The 15,092-nt window shown below is 39.3% G+C and overlaps 1 protein-coding gene across 1 annotated transcript; it reads right to left on the bottom strand.

Moving 5' to 3' along the window:
* Nucleotides 1-13,118: 13,118 nt before the first annotated feature.
* On the bottom strand, nt 13,119-13,975 carry LOC126598824 (late embryogenesis abundant protein At1g64065-like). Its single transcript, XM_050265186.1, has one exon. The coding sequence runs from the start codon at nt 13,878-13,880 to the stop codon at nt 13,236-13,238; it is 645 nt and encodes a 214-aa protein (XP_050121143.1). The 5' UTR covers nt 13,881-13,975; the 3' UTR covers nt 13,119-13,235.
* Nucleotides 13,976-15,092: the final 1,117 nt, after the last annotated feature.

Here is a 15,092-nt window from a genome sequence, read left to right as displayed (position 1 = left end):
CGTTTACACCCCAACAAAATGGTGTTTTCGAATGGAAGAATCATCAAATAATGGAGGTTGATCGCTCCTTAATGTTGGATAAATGTGTTCCTAATCATTTGTGGGGTCATGCTGTTTTTTATTTGATCAATCGTGTTCCAAGTAAGGTTCTTGATTTTCAGACACCGTTCGATGTGCTACAAAAACATGTTTCTCTTGTTTCAGTATCAAAACTTCCTCCGAAAGTGTTTGGGTGTATTGCGTATGTGCATGTCTACTCTTATCAGTGGAGTAAACTTGATGCATGTGTTATCCGGTGTGTCTTTATTGGGTATGCTAACAATAAAAAAGGCTATAAGTGTTATCATCCTCCGACTCAAATAACTTATATTACCATGGATGTCACCTTCCATGAGGAAGTTTCGTATTTTGTGAAGCCTCTTCCGACTCTCCACTTCAAGGGGAGAAAGGGAGTGAAGTGCAAATTCGAAGATATGGTATGGATGATGTGTTACAGGCAAAGTTGGGAACATAACCTATTATGTTGCATGATACTAATCAGTCGACTACAGATAGTGATCGATCCCCTGTTATTCCCAGAATTATTTCTATTGACGACAAATCATATATGACCAGCGAGTTGCCTGTTATTATGTCTGACGAATTACCTTCTGATGATCGGTTGCTTGCTGCTGATATGTCTAACAAGTTACCTAATGATGGTTCGTCCAGTGATGATTCTTCTAACAGTTTGGTACAAAATGGTGGCATACATGAGGTAAATTCTGACAATTCTTCTACTTATCAGTTGCCTTCACGAGCTAATCGTGGAAAACTTAAAGTACAATATGAGCCTGATATGCATGCCAAAGCCAAATATCCTATCAACAATTATGTGTCTACTCATCATTTATCCAAACCATATGCATCTTACATATGTCAACTATCTAGTGTATCAATTCCAACAAAATTGCAAGATGCTTTGTCTGACCCTAAGTGGGTTAATGCCATGCAAGTTGAGATGGAAGCTTTAGAAAAGAATTCTACTTAGGATTTGGTTCCTTAACCAAATGGGAAGAAAGTCGTTGGATGTAAATGGGTGTTTACTCTTAAGTACAAAGCAGATGGTTCTTTTGACCGATATAAAGCCATATTAGTTGCTAAGGGTTATACTCAAACCTATAGGGTGGACTATCAGGAGACCTTTGCTCCTGTTGCCAAACTTAATATTTTGCGTGTTCTTCTGTCCTTAGCAGCAAACCAGGATTGGCCTCTGTTGTAGTTTGATGTTAAGAATGCTTTCATTCATGGTGATCTTAAGGAGGAAGTGTATATGGATCTCCCACCTGGTATTGGAACATCTCCTGAAAAAGGTGTTGTATGCAAGTTACGAAAGGCCTTGTATGGTTTGAAACAATCTCCTAAAGTATGGTTTGGGAGGTTTACAAGTTCAATGAAAAAGTTTGGGTATATCCAGAGTCATTCAGATCATATTTTGTTTCTAAAGCGACAAAATGGTAAGTTAACTGCATTGATTATTTATGTTGATGACATGATGGTGACTGGTGATGATCAGTAGGAGATACAACGCCTTCAAAAGTACCTAGCTACTGAGTTTGAGATGAAAGAATTGGGTGAATTGAAGTATTTTCTTGGAATCGAGGTTGCACAATCCAAGCATGATATTTTTCTGTCTCTACGGAAATATGTTCTTGATTTGTTAGCTGAAACAGGTATGTTAAATTGTAAACCTGTTGATACTCTGATTGAGCAGAATCATCGTCTGGGCTTATTTCCAAATCAAGTTCCTGCTCATAAGGAACGGTATCAGAGGCTTGTGGGGAGATTAATTTATTTGTCTCACACTCGCCCAGACATTGCTTATGCAGTTAGTGTGGTAAGTCAGTTTATGCACTCACCTAGTGAAGCTCATATAGATGCAGTAACCCGTATTTTGAGGTACTTGAAGATGGCTCCTAGCAGAGGCCTGCTTTTCTCCAAGAATGGTCATTTGAATGTCGGAGGGTATACAGATGCAAATTGGGCAGGTTCTATCACTGATCGGCGATCTACATCTAGATACTTTACGTTTGCGGGTGGTAATTTAGTTACTTGGAGAAGCAAGAAACAAAAGGTGGTGGCTAGGTCTAGTGCAGAAGCTGAGTTTCGTGGTATGTCGCATGGTGTATGTGAGTTGTTGTGGTTGAAAAAATTGTTGAGAGATCTTGGGTTTAAACCCAAATGTGCTATGAAACTTTATTGTGATAACAAGGCTGCTATTGAGATTGCTTATAATCCAGTGCAACATGGATCGAACAAAACATGTGGAGATTGATCGACATTTCATTAAGGAAAAATTGGATGTTGGAATTATTATGTTTCCGTTTGTGAGATTTGAAGATCAACTTGCTGATGCTCTTACTAAGGCTATGTCTAATAGTGTGTTTTCCAGCTCGCTTGACAAGTTGGGCGTGCGTGACATCTTTGCACCAACTTGAGGGGGAGTGTTGCGAGTTATATATTAGTTAAAGTGCAAATAGTAGTTTATGGTCCCACATTGGTGAAGTACATATGTAATACCAATTGTAACTCCTATATATACTCCACTTTGGAGATTAATGAATATATAAGAAATTTCCAAATATTGTCATATATATTTTTGGTATTTACCATGTTTAGTTTAATACGTAGAACATGAGATTGGGTAATGCGAATAATATAAGCACACAAATTAAACCCTCTTTTGATAATTGTAGCAAAGTATGTAAGTAGGGATCGTTCTAAACCGGGGATTATGAGGGCTTGCTAAAACCTCTAAACTGACTCAAAAACAAAAAAACAAAGTTAAAAATGTAAACAAAAGACTTTAAAACAAGAAAGTAAAAGGGGGATTTGGGTTTGGTGAAGTTGAAAGTAAAACAAATAAACTAAAACTTAAATAGATTTTTAGCTAGGCAGATTGTAAAACGAATTTGAGAAATAAGATGATGGATGGATTAGTTAGAGGTCCGTTCTTCACACATGACACACTTGTACATGAATCGATTTCCAATTGCTTTTCAATAAACTATGATGCTCAACACCCCAGATTGACCGTGATGCACAAATTAACCCTCAGATTTTCCTTTACTTATTGAATTGGATGAATGCATGCGACAATCCAAATTATTCTCTAAAAGTCCCCTATATGAATGCATAATAGAGATACAATCAGAGATCATTACGTTCAATGAAAATCATAAGTGTTGACGAGGCAATTGTAACTATGAATGCATGATACGTTTGCCAAGAATTCAATTAACGCGATTGTGACAAGCAACCTTCACTACTCATGAATATAAACTTGTAACAATTAGGTGAAACTCATTTATATTCTAGCATCTAATTTATGTATGAAAACTAAGTATGCATCCTTAATAAACATACAAGAATCAGTTATGAAGAAAATAGATAATTGAATTGCAATCACAACTTATCAAATCACAATTGGAAGAAATCAATTCATATCACAAGCATGTTCATGGCTTCAAACTTCCCCCTAACTAAATAGGGGTTTAGTTCCTCATGTTCACAAAACAAAGATAAACAGAATTATACATTGAAAACAAAAGAAAGAAAACACCTAAACGTTCCAACGATCCATGTTGGATAGCAAGCACGTACAAGAACTTTCCTCTTCTTCTTTGCTGCAACTCAAGGTTGGAGTGATGTTTTGAAGGGTTGGTTATGTGGAGGAATGGATGGGAAGGAGTTTAGATATGTAGGGAGAGGCAAGGCAAGGCTTGGAGAATGGTTAATTTCTCGATGATTTCAATGAGGCTGCTGCCATGGGTATTTATAGGGAGAGGATGGACTTGTTTAATTCAATTTTCTGGTGGAAAACAAGTAGGTGACACACGGCATTGATGTGGAGAATAATGGTGGGTTAGGTCTTGAATCATCCACTCAATTTCTGTGCACAATCTACTCATTTTCTGTTGAGTTGGGGATGAATCATCCACTCAAATGTCATGGTGAGGTAGGCATTGCATCATCACTCAAATTTCTGGTGGAAAGCAACAAGGATGCACGGCAAGGATGTGAATTTCTGTGATTTTAGGGATGAATCATGTACTCAATTTCCTAGTGGGTTAGGTATTGAACAATCACTCAAATTTCTGGTGGAAGTGAGTCAATACCTACGGCATTGATGAATTTCTGGGGTAGGCATGGTTTTGAGTGAAATTTTGGTCAATCCTTCTAGAAACCTATCCCTTCTTGCAACTTGTATTTGTTTCACCAGATTTTTAGCATGTTCCTAGCCTCTTTTGACTTCAAATTCGTCCAAACTCCTTGCTCCATGCATATGCACTTCATTCCAAGCCCAATTTTTGCTCCTAAAAGCTCCAAAATGCTCCTTTTTGCATACTTTGACAATAAAACCTGAAATTGCACGAAAATGACTTTAAACACTAAACTAACTAAGGAAAAACAACATAAATGCATGAGAACAAGCCAATTAAGTCGCATAAAAATGCTCCTATCATTGGGCATGGAGGAAGTTTCAAATGGGGATGGAGGAAGTTTCAATTGGGCATGGAGGAAGTTTCAATTGGGGATGTTCTCCTTCGTAGCCTCAAGCCCCCTTTGCTGTGTTCGATCAACTTCAACCCTCACGAGATAATTTTTTCTTATTTGCCCTTACAAAGGGGTACAGGAAGACCTAGGAAAACTTTGGAAGAGACCCTAAGAAAAGACTTAGAGTACTTGGATCTAACGGAGGATATGACACAAGACAGAACACAATGGCGTTCTAAGATTCATATAGCCGATCCCACTCAGTGACTTGGATTTTCCAAGTCTCCAATCGAGAAGTTTTCCTCACTCGGGAAATTAAGGGAACACTACCTCAACCTACATGCTCCACTCACAAAGCTTCAACATACAAGCTTCAACAAAAGAAAATTCAAAGAACTTAGCGAAGAAGGCTTTGGTGTATTTAACACAATACGTTGAAATGAAGGAAAGCTTATTTATTGATATCCCCGATAAGTTACAAATATGTATATATACTTGAGTCAAAATAAACAAACAAGAGGGAGCCTTCACAAAGGTTGCTTAGGAGAAGTCTCAGCAGTCGGTAGTGCCCCAGAAAGAGAAGGCACCGGAGGGGGATCATTCGGAGCCTCAGTACTGGACAGAACCCTAGAAGGAGGAGGCATCAGAGGTTGATCATTTGGAGCTTCATTATGCGGTACAGCCCCAGAAGACGAAGGCAATAAATGCCTTTGGAACAAACCCACAAATCTCTGATGATCAAGTAAAACCTGACCATCAGATTCCTTCATCTGGTCAAGCTTCCTCTTCATGTTTGTAGCATAGTCATGTGCGAGCCGGTGCAACTGTTTATTCTCATGCTTAAGCCCTCTAATCTCCTGTTTGAGACTCATCACTTCAGCCGCCAATGATTCAACTTGGCGGGTTCGAGCAAATAGGCGTTGGGCCATATTAGACACAGAACCTGCACACTGAACACTGAGAGCCAGAGAATCCTTAACAGCCAACTCATCAGACCGTTTGGAAAGTAGTCTGTTATCTTTGGGAGTGAAAAGGTTCATGGCCACTACCGCAGCGGTCATATCATTCTTCATCACGGAATCCCCAACGGTAAGAGGACCAGTAGGGGAGACGAAGGATGGGCGCCATATGTTGTCTGGAGAAGGTGGGGCTGCCTCTTCAACAAGGTTCAAGTCAAAACGACGGTCAGAGGGGCCAGACATTTTCAAATGTGTTGAAGAGAGAAGAGGTCGGACAAATCAAGATCTTAGAAGTGCAAGAATGGAGCTTCTACTGGTGGATATTCAAGTGTGCTTTGGAACTTAATGTCAGCCCCTATAAAAATCTGCACTCGACGAAGCTTCAGAAATCGAAGAGGCGCCTGCTCAGAAATCGAAGAGGCGTTTACTTTCTCAAAAGCTGGGCTGCTCAGAGACCACGAGGGTCGATCTCAGAAATCGATGAGGCGTTTGCTTTCTCAAAAGCTGGGCTGCTCAAAGACCACGAAGGTCGATCTCAGAAATCGAAGAGGCTTGCTTTCTCAAAAGCTGGGCTGCTCAGAGACCACGAGGGCCGATCTCAGAAATCGAAGAGGCACCTACTTTTCCAGCCTTGTCAGCACCTGTCACACGCACACTCAGCTTTGTGGAAATTATGGGCATTCTGTCGAAGATTTCTGGCGAAGTAGAAAGCACATGAATCGTACTGTTCAATCACCCACTTCCCACACGCAACAGTAGCTCATGGGTACCACAGATAACTTTGCCAAAGTTCTCTGACAAAGTTGAGACACGTGAAGCTTGCAGCTCCCACTACATCGCTCTGACCAAGAAGGGTAAAAGAATAGCAAAGAAACAACACTAACAAAGTTTAGACACATAAATTTTGAAGGTCTAGCTACCATATTATTACCCACAAGGGTAAAGGAACAGTACCACTGCTGGATAATTGGAAAGTCCCGGTGTGTCAACCTCTGTGCTTTGTGGCAAGGTAGACTAGCAAACATGCCCAACCTTTACTCACATTCGAGAAAACACTCCCAACAAGACACTCCCAACAAGATTGCTTGCTCCAAAATCGAAGAGGCACCGCCCTCCGAATCTCGAGAGCCAGACTCCCAACATGATTACTTTCTCAAAAATCGAAGAGACACCGCTCTCCGAATCTCAAGAGCCAGACCCCCAGCAGGATTGCTTTCTCAAAAATCGAAGAGGCATCGTTCTCCGAATCTCGATAGCCAGATCCCCGACAGGATTGCTTGTTCGAAAACCGAAGAGGCACCACTTTCCCAACTTCAAGAGCTGGATCTCCTTGGATAAAGCTTGTCTGTAATCTTCACACACAACATCAGCTTTCCAGATACCACAGACCACTTTTTCAAAGTGCTCTCATAGAGTTAAAACATGTGAAGCTGGCAGCTCCCACTACCGTACTATAACCAAGCAAGGTAAAGGAATAACATTATTACCTGATGTTAGGGAGACTCCTATATATGTTGACCTCCATCCCCAACGGACAGGCAGACCTGCAAAAATGCTCAACACTTCCTCTTATCTGAGAGGGCACTCCCAACGAAGCCTTTCGAAATATTCAGCTGTCTTTCCCCCCGATAATACCTCTGTAAACAAGCTATACTAGAGCAAGAATATCTCATATCATCAGGGTTAAAAGCAAGAGTATCCCATATCATGCTTTTTCCCTGTCTTTTCCTTTGGCCTTGTTCTTACCTGCAAGACAAGGAGAAAGAGAGCAATCAGTCAGCACTTTGGATCAAGCTTCCAGCCAGGAACTGACTGCCTGGAACCCCTTACCTGATTACTTACCTGGCATTGCTCTCGAGTACTCATCTTCAACATCTTATGCTTCCAGGGAAGATACCGCATCTGCCTGAGGAACAGATAGGGCAAGTGAGAAGGATACAAGGAAGCATGTGGAGACAAGCGTAACAGCACACGTGCTGATACATCCACTACTCTGTCAAAAGAAAAAGTATCCCATATCAGCAGGGTCGAACGTACACTAGATTTGATGGACTTGTTTTGACCCTCAAATTCTTCAGTCGGCCTTATACTCTGGAGGAAACCAGAAAACCCTCCAGCCCAGTTCAAGAATAAGCCTGTGGAAAGTTACTTCTTCAAAAGCAAAAGTATCCCATATCATCTCTTCTCATTTTTCTTCTCTTTATCCTTCATGCTGCCTGCAAGATAGGGAGAATGTGAACAATCAGCCGGAGCTCTGATTGCTTACCTTGTCTGTCACCTCTTTTAGCAGATCCCCTAGCTCGGCGACTTGAGGGACTCCTACTACATGGTTTGTATCGCGCTTGACCAAGCCTGAAACTACAAGTAAGCTTCAAGTGAAATTGATACATTACCTTGTGCATCTCCACCAGTTACAGATACCACCCCTGGATGGAGGAAGAGTACTTCCAGAGAAGATGCCACATCTACCTATGAGACAGATAAGGCAAGTCAAGACGATACCACACTCCGGTACTTAGAAGTTTCGTGGTTACGAGATCATTCTCCCACAATATTTCCTAATGTCATTTGTACTAAATCATTCACTTGTACTCACTAAAGGAGAGCTTGAACCTATGTACTTGTGTAAACCCTTCACAATTAATGAGAACTCCTCTATTCCGTGGACGTAGCCAATGTGGGTGAACCACGTACATCTTGTGTTTGCTTTCCTATCTCTATCCATTTATATACTTATCCACACTAATGACCGGAGCAATCTAGCGAAGATCACAAAAAGTGACCGTTTTCGCTACCTAGGATCTATCTTGCAAGAGAACGGAGAATTAGATGGAGATCTCAACCATAGAATACAAGCTGGATGGATGAAGTGTAAGAGTGCATCCGGCGTGTTGTGTGACCGTCGTAGGCCACTGAAGCTCAAGGGAAAATTTTATAGGACGGCAATAAGGCTAGCGATGTTGTATGGCACAGAATGTTGGGCGGTGAAGCATCAACACGTACACAAAATGGGTGTAGCGGAGATGAGGATGCTTCGTGGGATGTATGGGCACACGAGAAAGGATAAGATTGGGAATGAGGATATCCGAGGTAAAGTAGGAGTAGCCAAAATTGAAGGAAATATGAAAGAAAATCGGTTCCGGTGGTTTGGACATGTGCAAAGAAGGTCTACTGACGCTCCGGTTCGAAAATGTGACTACGGGACAGAGGTTCAGGGCCGAAGGGGTAGAGGAAGACCTAGGAAAACTTTGGACGAGACCCTAAGAAAAGACTTGAGTACTTGGATCTAACAGAGAACATGACACAAAACCGAGCGCAATGGCGTTCTAGGATTCATATATCCGACCCCACTTAGTGGGAAAAGACTTTGTTGTTGTTGTTGTTGTTGCCCTTACAATCAGTCTCACATGCCATGAACGTGACTGAGTTTAATGGAAACATTAACAGTTCAGTGAACGAAAAGAATCATAGCTGCACATTTTAACGAGTTAAATGACTAATAATCAAGAAAATAAAGTTGATGAACTATTGCTCCAATTGAATTAAAGTTGATGAACCATTGTTGTAATTTTTTCTATACTTTATTATTTCTTAGCCCTTGAAATATATTTCCACGATCAAGATGTTTGTGCCACGTAAGAAAGAAAGAAAAGAAATTAAGGCTTCTTCTTCCTCTCATGCACGACCTTTTCATCATCCTTCAGCCACCTCTCCACTTCAATCTAAATTTTTGTTGTTAAATTAAAAAAAAAAAACATTGAAACCAAATTTTCAGTTACTGCGAATGAATTGAAATTAAATATATTAAATTGCAAAATCAAAATCGAAGAGGATAATACGGTGGTATTTGATTTCTGATGGCAACGAAATTGAGCAAGCCCAAAACGAAAATCATGCCATGACCCTGTTGTTGAACGGCGACAGAGAAGGAGATGATGACGACGGAGGGGAAGTCCAGTGAAAATTGGTATTTGGTTATGGTGGCGAGATGGGACCAGTGAGCGGATTTTGTAGCAGGTGTAATGCCCCTGCCATGGTTTCGACATAAAAGAAGAGAAGCGTTTAAGAGCGTGGTCAACAGAGAGAGGTGGAGGAGGGGATGTAGGTGGGTTCGACATTGGTGGGATAAGGTCGGCTTCCTACCATGCCAATAAGCACTTGCATAATCCTTGAAGGGAACATGAAGCATGCCATGCGGATGTCTATGTCAAAAGCAAGCTAATAAAGCACACATGAAGGATGCCAAGTTAACTACAATAAAACAATCATGCCGAACTAGTCATTGTACCTAGACAAACCCTACTCGAAAAGCACTATCAAACAATCAAGCTAGACCTACAAAATCCGCAATTGCAGAGCATGCATGGGAACAAAAAAAAGACAACAATGTCATACAAAATTATCAAGAAAGACGGTCCTACTACAGTCTACAGAAACCATGAGCTTAATTTTCCTGGTGAATTCGTACCTCTACCTTCAAGCCTCAATACTCGCCTAAACTTGACAAGCATCAAGACCCTAAAATCCTTAGTAAACATGCAGGCAGAGGGAAAATCAAAAGAAAATTCTGCTTTCAACGAAGCAACATGAACAAAATTCCAAAAAGGAGACACGCCCAAATCCCTATGGAAATCAGCAAGGAAAAGTGGAAAGAATGAAGATTTGTCGTAAGAAAAGAAGAGCATTAAACTGCTATCCTTCAACCAACAAGAATACCTAGAGTTTCCTAAGGAAAGTGAATTATGCATTGGAAACTAGATGAAGCATCATCACGCAGTCGTCAGGTGGCACGAAGGAAGTGAAACAGGCCCACCAAGTAGAACGTGTTTTGCAGTTTTGGGACTCCAAGCATCATCAAAGCCCAATCGTTGTGGAAGCATCATAAGCCAAAATTAAATCCATAAATAAAGTGTGAAACTAAGAGTATGCAAATTTACGATTATGCCACACTACTACAAAATAGTTTAATGGATGCCACGTCCATGCAAATCACGCATATTTATCATGCCATTATAATAATAATACATTAAGGAATTGTTATTAGCACTTCAAAAATCTCATTTGGCACTCCAAGCTTTCCATAATTAAAAAGAAAAATACACTTGTGAGGAGTGTAGAATAAGATTTTTGGATTGCTAATAACAATTCTCATACATTAATATTACAATTCCAGTCACTCCAAGCATGTTACACGCTTATATGAGCCCAAGCCACGTAATGAGGCTTGCCGAGTGAATCATGGTGTGAATGGTTACGCAAGTTAACTGGGTCTATGTGGAATTAGAATTGTGGAAGACTTTTGGCTGCCTGGGAGTACCAAAAGTCCAAGCCCATTTTTTACTTCACGTGGAAGGGTTTGAGAGAGAACATACCAAGTTTTATTAACAATCCAAATGCTTCTTGCAAAATTCATTTGACAAGTGGTTCTTCGCATAGTATTTTATGACTCATAAATATTTTAATTTTTTTTTTCTATAAAACGCAATAAGTGTTTTTGATTTTTAGAAAATACTTTTACCTATTCCAAAATCAATCCGAAACATGCCTGAATGGTTCAAGTTGACCATTTCCACACAAACATGAAGCAACACGATGCAAACAGAACCCCTTATCCCGAATCGTCAACCTTAACTAATTAGAAGAGACCTTACCATGAAGAAGACTGGTAACGCATCTGATCAAACAAAAAAGAACAAACTATGTGAAGGAGAGATAAGAGATTATCCAAATATGCTCAAATTAAATGCGACAACGTCGTAGTCAAGAAAGAGAGTGAAGGAGAAGAAATCAAACAGGAAGAGGAGAGTTAGAGGTGGTTTGGGAGTGAGGTGCTTAAAAAAAAAACACCCATGAAAAAAAACTGTGAGGGTTTTAGGTGTTTTGTAAACTGAAAAAAAAAAAAGGCTTATTTTGGAAGCTGCTGTGAGAATAAGCTGAAATCAAAGGAAAAAGCTGAAGCTGCTATTTGCAGCTTTGGAAAACTGGCTTGTTTTCAAAGCATATGGAGCTATAGTGCTCCTTTAATGAAAAGACCCACTATCAGACTGTTTTTTTTTTCCAAAAGCACTTTTACAAAAAAGTTTACCAAACATTCTGCTGATTTATTTCACAGCCACTTATTCTCACAGCACAGCCGCTTAATCTCACAACAATTTTTTTTCAAAGCACAGCAATACCAAACGAGCTGGTTTGGTATTGTTGTGCTTTGAAAAAAAACTGCTGTGAGAATAAGCGGATGTGAAATAAATCAACAGAGTGTTTGGTAAACTTTTTTGTAAAAGTGCTTTTGGAAAAAAAAAAAAAAAAAAAAAAAAAAAGCAGTATGATAGTGGGTCTTTTCATTAAAAGAGCACTATAGCTCTGTGTGCTTTGAAAAAAAAGCCAGTTTTCCAAAGCTGCAAATAGCAGCTTTAGCTTTTTCCTTTGATTTCAGCTTATTCTCACAGCAGCTTCCAAAATAAGCCATTTTTTTTTAGTTTACCAAACACCTAAAACCCTCACAGCTTTTTTTCATGGGTGTTTTTTTTTTTAAGCACCTCATTCCCAAACCACCCCTTAGTCTCACATATAGTATATAGACTTTACTCGTTTGCCAAAAAAAAATTATAGACTTTACTCATTGACACACGCCCAAATTAGCTCACTTCATCCCAATATCGGTCAATTGACGTGGGCTTTTTTGCATGCATAAAACATTGCCAGGAGGTCGAGATCAAACAGGAAGGAAGAGGATTGAAAGTTGAAACAGACGTTACAGCCACCAGCAAAAACCGACTAAGAAACATGCTCCACGTTGTGATAATAGATGCAGATCATATGGAACGCTAAATCTGGGGAACAAACCAAATTGACAAAAAAGTTATATGTTTAACCGCCAGGAGCCAGAGAGTCTATGACCTCAACAGACACCTCCAATTTCAATCTAACAAACACTTAATCAGAATTATCGTGATGATAACCACCTCCTAATTAACCTTTAATTATGAACGACAGGGATTTAGACTTTTTGGGTGATGCTTTTAGTGCCAGTAAAAATATAATTAAGTACAAGATTTCCCATTTCTCTACACAGAAGCATGTCATTGGGCTACCGACAGTTGAGGAATCGATTCACTTGGCGTCTTTTTTTTAAGCCAAGACGTTTGCGTTCCGAATTCCAGGCCAAAAGGAAAGGACGTCTTTCTCCCTTCGTTTTCTAGCATGTATTCGAAGTATTGACTGAGCAAAGTTATGGATTCAAGTATTAATCATGCTAAAAAGCTTCCATATGGCACTATATGCTAGCATCTATATATATCACCCATTTTTTTGGTGAAACACAGCTGTGATCAAGTGGAAAGAACGAAGAGAAAAATCTGGTCATAAAGAAATCTCAAATCTTATAATTGAAATGGATAGGAATTTTGTCACTGATTTTTTAACCATTTGCACTCAAATTCAGTATTTTTCGATGTTTTTGCACTCATAGGACAGGTGAAAAAAAATGAAAGGTGAGTGTTACAATCACTAACAATTGAAATATGCGAACAAAAATGACACAAACTTTCTATGAAAGATGAAGGCGTGTGTGTGTGTATATATATATATATATATATATTACAACATACAAAATTGGATCAAGTATTAAGCAAGCAAATTAACAACTTAATGGTTGAATTTCTAGAAACTAGATCTGTAAACTAAATCCCAAAATATAAACTATACCAATATCATTAACAAAAACACTACCTAAAATAATCATTATTTGCATACTAAATCCTTAACTGTCTTATTCTTCAAAACAAGAACCATGGTGCAATTCATATCAATAGTCTTCCTCTTCTTCATGATATTCATCAGATGCACTCTCCCACTAATCTTTGCATAGCTGCTAATGTTCAAATATCCAGAATTAATCTCACTCCCTAAACCACCAATTTGAACATCCTTAGGCAGCCTATTAGACCTCACTTCAATACTCAAGTTCACCTTCCGAGTCCCTCTCGCTTTCACGCTACCCTTTGCAAATTTAGCTTCGCCGACTTTGAACTCTCCGTACCACAAGCTCGCGCTGCTCCCCTCAAACTTGTACTGCCCAAAGTTTTTGTTCTTTATCGCCATCTCAGTAGATAACGTTGCGTTGAACGAAGCTGCTGGAGAAGATGTGGACTTCAGAGTTTTGATCTGGACAGAGCTGAGATTGAAACCGGGGGATTTGACGCGAAGAACAACCAAAGCAAAGACAAGGATGACTATGCTTTGAAGGACGATGCCTGCGAAGACGTAGACGAAACATTTGTTGCTTCTTTCTCTGCGTATGGCTTTGAAAGTGGGGTTTTCTTCATCGCTTCGGCGGTGTAATCTGGATGGTGCTAATGGCCAGATTTGGCTCTCTTGATCTGCCATTGTTTTGGGGGCTTTAGAAAAATATTGTAGAAAAATGTAAAGGTGTGCTGGATTTGGTTAAGAGTTTTGGTTAATGACGGGGGTTTATATTGAGTGGGGAGTGAATGGGGGTGGTCGTGTTTCAAATAGGGGATAAGAATTGGTCAGTCATGGCCTACATCCGTGTCGGCTCTTGATTGTGGGATTTTATTTTATAGCTTTAGTCCTTGTATTTTAGGTTAGGTTGCACTCTAGCCCATTTGTCTCGAGTATAATTCTGTAGTTTACTAATTGTTCTAACAATATGGTACTTTTCTCGAGTATAACCCTAAGAGAGAAAATTTTACAGTGATGTTTCCTAACAATAAGGTACTTAGGTCAACAAATTTAGCACGATCCGTGGCACATGTGATGTGTTTAATTTACACACATAAAGATGGAGGTAATGTATACGAAGATGTGAAGAACGAAGGATATATGAAGTTAGGGAGCGTGTGGAAAGAGATCGAATACGAATGTAAGAAAGAAAAACTACGAAAAGAAAACCTATTAAAAGGAGTCTTCAGTTTCATTTGTGTACACTTTCATGTGTAAACTATGAAGAACTCATTGTATCTTGCTGTAGAAGAAAGAAAGAGATAGAAAGAGAAGTAGAGATTAGAGAGAGAATATTCAGTTTATTAATGATTCACAAAAACTATTCTTAAGGTGGTTACACATGCTGGTTATATACCAGACTAGGTAGCTTACTAACTAAGCCACACACTCAACTCACAATATATTGACATTTGTCATTTTATCTAACCATTGAATCATAAGCTCATAACAAACATCTAACAGCCTATATTATTCTTATCATCATGTACCTTTGGTCTATCGCTCTTTTCTCCAATCATAATTCACCTATATTTCTTATAAAAAAGTGAAAATTAAAAACTAAAAATATATAAGATGGCCATTAAACTCTCCAATTTCTTCTCCATGGCACACTACTGAGTGATTTGAAAATCATCGTTTTAAATCTTGGACTTAAGGATCTAATTGATACATAATACTCATACCTCTTAGTGGAACATAGCATTGTAGCTAGCCGGACCTCAAACTCTCTTAATTTATCCTCATATCGTTCATTTGCTAATTTAATCAAAGTAATTCACAAACTCAAGTCATTGTCATTGAATTGGACAAATTAGAAAAGTACGTGTGTAAAATTTTAGGGCTGTATTAAAGAAA

This window comes from Malus sylvestris, chromosome 14, assembly GCF_916048215.2.
Source record: "Malus sylvestris chromosome 14, drMalSylv7.2, whole genome shotgun sequence".
Taxonomy (NCBI): domain Eukaryota; kingdom Viridiplantae; phylum Streptophyta; class Magnoliopsida; order Rosales; family Rosaceae; genus Malus; species Malus sylvestris.
This window is presented reverse-complemented; position numbering and strand designations above follow the sequence as displayed.

Coding starts and splice junctions, on each gene's coding strand:
- LOC126598824 (XM_050265186.1), bottom strand. CDS start 13,880: ATGGCAGATCAAGAGAGCCAAATCTGGCCATTAGCACCATCCAGATTA.